The 11,027-nt window shown below is 48.9% G+C and overlaps 1 protein-coding gene across 1 annotated transcript; it reads left to right on the top strand.

Moving 5' to 3' along the window:
- Window positions 1–1,416: 1,416 nt before the first annotated feature.
- LOC129639171 (melanoma-associated antigen B1-like) lies at window positions 1,417–7,025 on the top strand. The gene is made up of 2 exons (XM_055564120.1): window positions 1,417–1,526; window positions 5,273–7,025. The coding sequence occupies exon 2, from the start codon at window positions 5,330–5,332 to the stop codon at window positions 6,338–6,340; it is 1,011 nt and encodes a 336-aa protein (XP_055420095.1). The 5' UTR covers window positions 1,417–1,526; window positions 5,273–5,329; the 3' UTR covers window positions 6,341–7,025.
- The last annotated feature ends 4,002 nt before the right edge of the window (window positions 7,026–11,027 follow it).

Here is an 11,027-nt window from a genome sequence, read left to right as displayed (position 1 = left end):
AATCTGCCTGCAATGCGGGAGACCTGAGTTCAATCACTGGGTTGGGGAGATCCCCTGGAGGAGGGCAACCCACTCCAGTATTCTTGCCTGGGGAATCCCCATGGACACAGGAGCCTGGCAGGCTGCAGTCCATGGTGTTGTGAAGTGTCAGATATGACTGAGCAAATAAGCAGACACCCTAATCTGGCTGAAGAGAAGGAATATATCAGCTCCTTTTCTCTGACAGCATAACATCTTTCCCGAGTTCCTTGATTTCTACTGCATGTTCCTAATCTTAGATTACTTTTGGGACCAAGACCTGTTTTCTCCAAATTTGCTAGAGGTTAACTGTTCAATGTCTGTAGGAATATGCATTTCCCAAGAAGCCTTTAATCAAGTGACAGATGCTGATATGGGAACCTCCATGAAGGAGGGCTGAGGAGACAATCACCACTGAATATAGTGGTCATCCAAAGACTAAGAAGTGGAATGTTAGATGAGTAGAAGGCAGAGACCCAGGTTGTAGTAGATGTAGTATGTTGAGCAAAAGGAATCCGAAAGGACTAGAGTTGCATCCCCACTGTCTGTTCTCAGAGGCCCTGATGGACTACGATCACATGAGGATCACCCTGACTTCCCACTTGGAATTCTCAGGAGACTAGGACCTTGACGTAGGACAAGCAGCTTCATAAACCAGAGAGTGGAGTTACAGGATTCGTCTTGAGTCAATGTGAGGACCTGAAAGTGAACTCATGGTAGCACACACTATAAAAGGAGGCCCTGGAAAATCACTGATGCTGTGGTCCCCAGGAAGCGCTGGGCACAGATGTCAGGTTGACTTCAGTCTGGAAAGTCTCAGCGAGGTGAGGCCTTTGTCTAATAGGATCATCCTGTTTCGCAGAGGGACGGACCTGAACCCAAGGAGGACCTCACATGCGATGCTGAGTGTTAGACAGGACCCCTGGAAAGGGAGCCAAACACATTTCTGTAAATTCTTAGCCCTGAGAGACCCAGAAGAGCTACTTCTGAGTGGTCCCCTCATTCAACCTGTGTGATCTTAGGGAGGACAGGGCCTCCTCTAGCAGAATCGGACCCCAGATCTGCAGAGGGGGGCATCTTGACCATAACCGGACTTAAGGTGAGGACCATCAGTGCTAGTGAGAGGGTCTCTCCCCCTACGAGGGAGGCTCACTGAGTGGCGCCCCCTCCTGACAAGCAGAGATGCTCAGAGCAGCACCCTGACTCCCAACACTAGGGACTTGGGAAGGCGAGGGCTTCGTTTGGGAGCTGGAGGACTCGAGTTCATAGAAGGAGGTGTCCTGGGCTCTGATAACACTGCACAAGGAGGACCCAGGGACGGATGAATATTGAGCTACCGGGTTTCTGTAGCACCCCGCCCCTGCCCCCTGCCCCTGCCCCGCCCCTAGGAGACCCCACGTACGAACGTATGCAGGACTCCTCTTTTCCGCTTTCGAGGCGAGGAGCGCGACTGGTAGCTGCAGCGTCTGTTCAGCGGAGATTGTGTACTGGACTCGTCCGGAGCCAAGGTGAGGACCTGAATATAGCTGAAGTGAATTTCCCAACCCCTCCCTGTAAGAAAAGTGACCCAACCGCATCCCACCCCTGCAATCTACAGTGTAACATGCCCTGTCCCGAGTTGCGGGCCGAGGAGCCATCTTGTTGCCACGTGGAGGGTCGGTGGCGGCTCGGGCTGCTTTGTTGAAAGAGGATGGATTCTTTATGCGTTGGAAGTGGTATTTGCCCTCAACAGGTGAAAAGATGGGGCTTTCAGCGCTCACAGGGCTATCTCCTTCGAAAGTGGTGGCTGCACAGAAGTCATTCCTGCCACCAATGCTGCAGTGCCACACAGTAGTGGCCCCCAATCTTTTTGGCACCGGGGGATGGGTTTCTTGGAAGACAATTTTTGCATGGGGTGGGGTGCAGTGTGGGATGGGGTGTGATGCGGTGGACAAAGGAGGGTGGGGTGGCATGAGGGTAGGGTGGGTAGGCTAAAGGGATGGTTTCAGGATGCTTCAAGTGCATTACATTGTTTACTTTATTTCTGTTATTATTACATCCCCTCCCGCTCAGATCATTAGGCATTAGAATAAGAAGGTTTGGACCCCTACCATAGGGGTCCAAATTACCATAGTGTAATTCAGGCTGAGAGAACCCGTCATTTTTGCATGGTGTGCGGGGGCTGGCGGGGTTTGGGTATAAGGGGCGTTCAGGTAGAGAAAGGCCTTTATATAAAAGGATATGGACCTAGAGGGTATTATGTATGTTAAGTGAAATGAGTCAGAGAAAATGAAATACTATATGATTTCACTTCTGTGAGGAATCTGAAAAACAGAAACAATTATAGAAGCAAGAGAGAAAAAACAGGTGGTTGATGGGGGTTAGGTTTAGGGGTGTGGGGGAGAAGAGAAAGAGGTGAGAAAGGTTAAGATGTAACTACCAGTTACATAATAAAAAGCAATGGGTGTGAAAGGTAAATAAATAAAGACATAGAATGATAGATAAGGTAACCCCATGAGGCATAGGGAGGAGTCTCAGCCTTAGAAGGAGTCAAGCTAGGACCTTCAGTGCTAGTCAGCAGGCCTGGCATCCAAGCAGATTGCTGCACTAAGGAGCAGCCCTGCTCTCAGGTCTGGGCATCCCCAAACAAGGTAGCTGGATATGGAGCCCCCAGCATCTCCTCTAGCCACTCAGGGAGGTGAGAGCTTTGCTCTGGGGCATGCAGACTCGGGTCAGCAGAGGGAAGACCCCAAACCCTACCCAAACTGGAGGCCAGAATCCTGAGTGAGGACTGAGGGAGCCCCTGACTCCAGAACTGGGGCAGGGGGTGGGGGTCGAGAGTGCTGCCCTTGTGGTTAGCAGCATAGCCCCAAATCATTTTTGGCGGGATGTGGCTCACTCTGTCAGCTTGGGTCCTCTTGGGAAAGGTGAAGACCTTTCACAGGGTCTTGGGCTCAGGTCTGCAGAAGGCAGAGTCCCAGGAAGGATGCAGAGTCGAGGGGAAGATCCATACACGGTAGAGAGAGCCACATCTGATGCCGCCTCAGCTGTCAGCCCTGGGGGTCCCAGGGAAGAGCTGGCCAGTTCTGGTGCCCCTGATTTTGCCTGTGGGGTCCGAGGGAGATGAGGGCCTGGTTTCAGGTCTGCCTGCCCAGGTTAGGAGAAAACGAGGAGTCCTAGGCCATGAGAGATGTTGAAGCACCAATTCTATGTGAGGAAGGAGACAACTGACTCCCCCAGAACAGAGGAGCCCACACAGAGTGCCGCCTCTGCCGTCACCCTGGGAAGCCGGGTTAGAGCTCTCAGGCACAGATGCCCTCTCATTTTCTCCAAGGATGGTTTCAGGGACATTCAGGTTTGACTCTGATGGGTGAGGCCTCATTCAACATAGGGAGGAAGACCAGTTCCTAAAGGGAGTGACAGTGGTAACACTGAATGAACATGCGAGAACCCCACCCAGAAGGAAGTGAACCACATAGTCGCATCGCTCCTCTCAGACCTGGGAGACCCAGGCATGGGGACCAGATGACCCCCACTTGCTTCTGCCCAGAGCCTCGCAGGGAGGTGAGGAACCTCGATGATGGGGGTATGGGTTCAGGTCCGCCACTGGAGCATTTGCAGCTAGTACCAGGAGCCCAGAAGAGGACCTAAGAATTGAGGGACCATCCAGCTACCCCGCGACAACAGAGGGCAGTGCAGAATCTCTTCCTGACTGTCCGCATCAGGAGTCCACACACAGCTGTAGCTAGAGATCGGGAAAATGTCGCTGCTTTCTAGTGGGTCTCAGGGAGATGGGGGCCTTAGTAGGAGGGGAGAGATCTCAAGTCGAGACAGAGATTTCCTGGTCTTGCCAGGAGTCACAGAGTCATGATAAGGACCCAGAGACATGACTTAGATGAGCACCTACCCAAAGCAGTGGGGGCCTGCAACGTCCCAGTCCCTGTCTGCCCTAGGGCACCTCAGGCAGAGATTGCCAGATGTCACCCCTCACTTTCAGCCCCAGGAACTCAGGGAGATGTGGGCCTTGATCTGAGGCCAGAAAACTCAGGGTGGACTAAGGGAGGAACATAAATCACATCCAAGTGCGGACTAAAGGGGCCAGTGATGACAGAACAGTGAAGTCCCACAGAGTCCAGCCCCTGCTGCCATCCCAGGGAGGTCAGGGACAGGGATGACGAGAGGTGGCTCCCACTTTCTTTCACCTTGGGAACCTCAGCGTGCTCAGGTCAGCAGAGGGAGAATTTCTAACATTTGCCAGGACTCACAGAGAAGATGCTGAGGACTGTGGGAAACTCCCAGAATTCCTCGCACTGTCACTCCTTGGTGCCCCCAGGCATACATGGCCGGCAGAAGTGTGCCTCACTCACAGCTAACAGGGAAGTGAGCACCTTAGTCTAATGGGTCAGCAGAGGAAGGAATCTTAGACTCTGCCCTGAGTAAAATCTGGGGACCTTGCATGAGTAGCACCCATTACAGGGCCTCAACCCCCTGCTGCAGCTCTTCAGGCCCCAGAGACCATGGGCGGTAGGGCCAGGTAAGGCCACCCTGGCTTTCCCCATTCGATCTCAGGGAGCTGTTGGCCTTGCTGTGAAGAAAGGTCCTCAAGCCAGGAGAGAAAGGAGCCCCCAGATCCTCCCAGGAGTCAAAGTGGGGACTGCGAATGAGGACTGAAGGTAGCACGCTCCCCCTTCCAGCTAATCAAATGAACACTAGAGTCTTGCCTGATCCTCTGCTGAGGCCCCTCATTTCTTTGTGTCATTTCTAAGGGAGATGAGGTTCTTCACCTGAAGAGGCAGCACCAGAGGCAGGAGGGAGGGGCCCGAACCCTTGGTGTTGACAAGATGAGGACCCTGAATGGTGGAGAACCGAGTTCAGGACAGAGCAGGCCCCCAGAACTGCCAGTGCCATCCACCCCTACCGTGTCCACGACTCGGCTCCTTCTCATGGGTCCCAGGGAGCTTTGAGGTGTCACCTTTCAAGCGGCACATGGCAGGGGTCCCGACCCCACTAAGAGCTGATGTGACAGTTGTGTGTGTGAACGAAGGGACCCAGAAAGGGCCCCGGTCCCAGGATCTTCTGTCAACTGGAGGCAGCCACAGGCAGGCTGCGGCCTGAGGCTGGCACGCGCTCACTTCTTACACAGGGTTCTCAGGGGATGGGCTGACCAAGAACAAGAGGCCAGCGGTTCCTGGAGTAGGGCTCTCAAGGAAACGGGCAGAGCAGCCTCATTCCCTCCATGCTGAAGGAGCTCATCCACTAATCTTCCCTTCTCCAGGTTCCAGCATCACCTACTTCCTGCCTGCTTCCCTGCCCGCTGTGCCTGCTGATAGTCATGCCTCGGGGGCAGAAGAGCAAGCGCCGTGGACGTGAGAAACGCCGCCAGGCACGCATGGAGGCCAAGGATCTCGGGAATGCTCTGGCTGCTGCCACCCCCACCCCTACTTCTGGGGGTACGCCCCCGGGCTCCCCCCCTGCCGGTGCAGGCCAGAAGCCTCAGGGAGCTGCAGCCACTAGCTCTCCTGTTGTAGGGGCTTCACACCCAAGATCTAAAGCACGTGGCAGGGGCCAAGTTGAGGAACGTGAAAATTCCTCCCGGGCCTCAACCTCTGCTAAGACCACTCCTCTAGATCCTCTGACGGAGAAGGCAGGAGTGTTGGTCAATTTCCTGCTTGATAAGTGTAAGATGAAAGAGCCCATTAGGAGGCTAGATATGCGGAAGCTTTTTCACAAAAGGTACAAGACACGCTTCCCCGAGATCCTCAGGAGAGCAGCTAAATGCATGGAGCTGTCATTTGGTCTTGAATTGAAGGAAGGCAAGCCGAATGGTTACTCCTATACCCTGGTCAGCAAGATAGGCCTCATCGGTGATGAGGTGCTGAGCAGCAGCTGTGAGGTGCCGAAGAATGGGCTTCTGATGCCTCTGCTGAATGTGATCTACCTGAATGGCAACCGCGCCTCTGAGGCTGATGTCTGGGAGTTCCTGAATGTTCTGGGCATCTATGATGGAAAGCAGCATGTAATCTTTGGGGATCCCAGGAAGCTCATCACGGAAGAGTGGGTGCAGCAGAATTACCTGGTGTATCATCAGATTCCCGACAGCGATCCCCTGAGCTATGAGTTCCTGTGGGGCTCAAGAGCCTACGCTGAAACCAGAAAGATGAAGGTGCTGGAGTTTTTGGCCAAGATCAAGAGTACCATCCCCAGTGCTTTCCCGTTGCATTATGCTGTAGCTTTGGGAGAAGAGAAGAGATCCCGAGGCAGATCTCTAGTTAGGTCTCGTGGTGCTGCCAGGGCCACTGCCCGCTCCAGGGTCCCACCCAGAGATCTGTCCAGTGCCCAGTGAGTTCTCAGGCGGCAGCTTCACTTTCTTTGACCAATACTGCCAACCTTTTAAGAAGTGAGAGGCTAAAGTAGGGCTGGAAATGTCAATACGTATCTTCTTTGTGTTCCTGTTTTACACTATTACCTTTCAAATGTTGTTTCATTTCCTAGAATGTTTGTTTAGATTCAGAATCCAAATTTACAAATGACATGGATCACAGATTTGTTGTTGTCTGTCAGATCTAAGAGTAAGAGTTTTGGTACTGTGTAGTGTAATTCAGAAAATCCTTCCTCTTTTGAGATCCAGAACATGATAACATAGCTTTGGAATAGTAATTTTCTTGGAAATGTGAAAGAATGTTGTAGTTTTAAAACAGATGAAAATCAAGTAAGCTGTAGTCAAGTTTTGATTTATGTTATTCACCTTTGTCTCTCTCTCTATAACATTCAGTAGTACCCTTAGCGATATATTTAGATGTTGTTAGCTTATTCAAGAATGCCGATAAAAACAATGAGAAACTACATTCCTTGCTTGGTGGTTCCTTTATTCCCATCTTTACTTGAGCATCTGCTCTTCAGAAGGTTCTGTGCTGGTGGGGGTGATGCAAAGATAAAGGAGACCCTGTACCTGCCTGTAGATGTCTTGAGTATATGAGCAGTGATTCCATAAGGAAGGTGGTGTGATGATCTAAGACAAGTGACAAAAATCAGGGAGGATGCTGGGGAGGGAGTTGGGATGAGAGCAGTGAGGTATAAATTCTCAGCCTTTATTCTCTTAAACCAAAACTTTGAGGTTTGGTATTTTGGCCAAGGTCAATGGTAACATCCCCAGTGCCTTCCCACCCGATTATGAAAAGGCTCTGAGAGAGGATGACGAGAGAGCCCGAGCTGCAGTCAGGGTTTATAGTCCTGCCAAGGCCAGTGTGTGCTCCAAAGTCAGGTCTAGCAGTCCCTCCAGCCCCTAGTCAGGTCTGAGGCAACTATTTCACTGCGTTCGACCAACACTCCCAACCTTTTAAGTTGTGAGAGGCTAAGGTGGGGCTGGAAAGCTAATCATAATATACATCTTCTCTGTCTTCCTGTTCCTTCGTGGGAGGTCATTTTAAGTTGGCTGCGTGGTGGGCTGGATGAACCTGTGATAATGGTGAGCCGGGCCCAGATCCCCAGATGGTGGCCCTCAAAGTTGGGAGGCTGAGACTGAAATGCGAAGCTTCCCTGAACAGTTACCCTGAGATTGTGAGTCAGCCAGAGGGAATCTCCACCTGGGGGAAAGAACAGAAGGTATCCAGTGCTCCTGCCCCAGTGCAGGTGAACACAGTCCACAAACCAGGTGTTTGATGCATATTACTGTCTCCTTTGTGATGGGATGTTGAGACGTCACTGTGCTGGCACTCTGGGCCCTGAACGGAAGGAGCCCCAGCACACTCCAAACATGAGGGTATCTCGAGTGTAATCTAGTAGACCTCCTGAGCGGGGCTAGATTTTAGTGGTGGTGAAATACATGAAAATCGGGGTGTTTTGTCGGGAGGACTTTTGGAGGCAGGGGAATTACTGGTCCTTGACACAAATTCTATAAGGTTTTGCGTTGCATCCTGGTAAAACACTTGCCTCTAAATTCAATAACATATTCTCTGATAGAGTAAATTTACTTAGGATTACTTGTTTAGTTGCTAAGTTGTGTCTGACTCATTGTGGCCCCATGCACAGTAGCCTGGCAGGCTCCTCTGTCCATGGAACTTTCCAGGCAAGAATACTGGAGTGGATTGCCAATTCCTTCTCCAGGGGATCTTCACAACCCAGGGATTGAACTGACATCTGGTTGTCAGGTAGATTCTTTACCACTGAGCCACCAGGGAAGCCCTACAGTTTCTTGCTAAGCAGCAGTTTGATTGACTTAGCTTTCTTTGTTTAGAAGACTACATAGTCTCTAGTTTCTCCTGGGTAAAGAAAAATTCCCATAGATGAAGGTAGAAATTCCCATAGATTTTCTTCTGGTATGAAAATAAGCATCATAAGACCTAAACATTGCCAGCTGCAGTGCCAGGTGCTTTACACAAGCTACATATGTTCTGATACTTCTGTAAGACAAGGCTTATCAAATTCACTTAGCAGACAAAGAATTTCTATTCTCCAGGCTGATAAAGTGACAGAACTGAGTGTAGAGCCTGGTCTGAATTGCTCTAGAGGCCATAATGTTTCACTCCTCCCAGTCTGAGGCTGACATATTGTCAGTTCATTTCTCTTGACACTGCCTGGTCACAATCCCCCTGCCTGGCTGTGATCCCCCTCGCTATGGGGGGATACGAGAGCACTCCTGTGGGGTCTGAGAGCCGCTATGGAAACCAGCAAGGTAGAAGCCCTGGAGTTTTTGGCCAGGGTCAACTATACTGTCCCCACTGCATTCCTGCCCCCATTATGAGGCGACTTGGAGAGAGGACGTAGAGAGCACTGGAGCCAGAGCTGCAGCCAGGGCTGGCACTTCTACCTCGGGCAGTGATGGCCCTTCTGTGGCCAGGGCCCAGTCCATGGCTGCATCCAGCCACTCATCTCACCTCTAGTGTGGTCTGAATCTGTTCTTCACTTTGTGATCAGAAAAGCCTGTCAACCTGTGTTCCTGATACGCGTCAATAACTTTTCGACTTACCCTTTTCTTGCGGGGGGTGAGGCGGTAATTTTCAAGTGATTTTCTTTTCAGTACTAAGTTTATTTAGATTCAGATCATAAGCTTATGAATGACACGGGGTCACACACTTATTGCTGTTTACCAGATTTAGAAATAAGAATTTTGCTTTCTGAAATACAAACTGAAAAATTTTAAATCATCTGTGTGATCCAGAGCAAGATTACGTGGCATTGGAATAGGGGTATCCTTGGTCATGTGAAAAACCCCACACTAAGATAGGATAAGAAGAGGAAAAAAAATTAAAGTGGTTCAGTTATGGGTCTAGCTTACTGTATTCAGTCTCTCATTCCTAAATTTCAAAGATGTATACCTTTTAAATTTAGAAGCATATATAACTTGCATTTAGGATATACTTAAATTATTAAAGAAAATGTGGGTTTATGAAAATGTAAATTGATGCAGCCACTATGGAAAATAGTATAGATGCTCATAAAAAAATTGAAAATAGAACTACCATGTGATCTGGCAAGTCTACTCCTGGAAATTTAGCTGAAAGAAATGAAGCCAACACCTGGAAAAGATATCTGCACCCCCCATGTTCGTTGAAACATTATTTACCATAACCAAATTATGAAAACAATATAACTGCCCATTAATGGATGAATGGATAAAGATACTGTCACATAGACACACACACACACACTCATCCTCACTCAGATGTTCTTTAGCCAATAAAAGAAAAAAAGGAAATCTGGCCATTTGCAGTAACACAGTTGCACCTTGAGGGCGTTATGCTAAGTGAAATAAGTCAGACAAAGACAAATACTATATAATCTCACTTATATGTGAAGATTTTTGAAAAATGAACTCACAGAGAATAGATTAGTGGTTGCCGCCAGTGGGGGTTGGAGGATGGATGAAATGCGTATAAGTGGCCAAACGGCATAAACTTTCACAACTTTAATGTACAAAATAAAGAAGTCCTGGAGATATAATGTACAGCATGGTGACTAGTTAATCATTGCTGTTGTTAAGTCGCCAAGTGGTTTCCTACTCTGCAACCCCGTGGATTGTAGCTTGCCAGCCTCCTCTGTCTATGGAATTTTCCTTGCAAGGATATTGGATTCAGTTGCCATGTCCTTCTCCAGGGGATCTTCCCGAAACAGGAATCAAACCCTCATCTCCTGCATCAACAGGAAGATTGTTTACTGCTGAGCCACCAGAGAACCCCATAGTTAATAATACTGTATTGTATATGTGAAAGTTCCTGGGAGAATTGATTTTTTTGAAGTGAGGTATAGTTGATGTGGGCTTCCCTGGTGGCTCAGATGGCAAAGAATCTGCATGAAAGGCAGGAGACCTGGGTTCAATCCCTGGGTCAGGAAGATGCCCTGAAGAAGGGAATGGTTACCCACTCCAGTATTCTGGCCTGGAGAATTCCATGGACAAAGGAGCGTGGTATGCTACAGTCTATGTGGTCAAAAAGAGTTGGACAAGACTGAGCAACTAATACTTTGACTTCGTTTTCATAGTTGATGTACAATATTTTATAAATTACAGATGAATAACAAAGTGCTTCACAGTTTTTAAAGGTTATGTTCCATTTACAGTTATTATAAAATACTGGCTATATCCCCTTTGTTGTACAATATATCCTTGTTGCTTATTGTGTACATATTAGTTTGCACCTCTTAGTCTTCTGTCCCTGTCCTTCACCTCCTCCTTGCCACTCCCCACTGGTAACCACTAGCTTGTTCTCTATATCTGTGAGTCTGCTTCATTCCCCTAGTCTTTTATTTTTTAAATTCTCCATGTCAGTAGTATCATACAGCATTTGTCTTCCTCTGTCTCACTTATTTCATTAATACCATCCAACTATTTACTAATTAATAGCATAATACCCTCCAACTCCATACATGCTGTTGAAAGATTGCAAAAGTTCATTCTTTTTAATGACTGAGTAATATTCCATTATGCGTGCACACACGTGTGTGTGTGTGTGTGTGTGTGTGTGTAGGTTGTATACATATAGATTACTTTTGTACCTTGGCAAATGTCAGTAATGCTGCTGTGAACATTGGAGTGC

Source organism: Bubalus kerabau, chromosome X (genome assembly GCF_029407905.1).
Source record: "Bubalus kerabau isolate K-KA32 ecotype Philippines breed swamp buffalo chromosome X, PCC_UOA_SB_1v2, whole genome shotgun sequence".
NCBI classification, from domain to species: Eukaryota; Metazoa; Chordata; class Mammalia; order Artiodactyla; family Bovidae; genus Bubalus; species Bubalus kerabau.
This window is presented reverse-complemented; position numbering and strand designations above follow the sequence as displayed.

Coding starts and splice junctions, on each gene's coding strand:
- LOC129639171 (XM_055564120.1), top strand. CDS start 5,330: ATGCCTCGGGGGCAGAAGAGCAAGCGCCGTGGACGTGAGAAACGCCGC.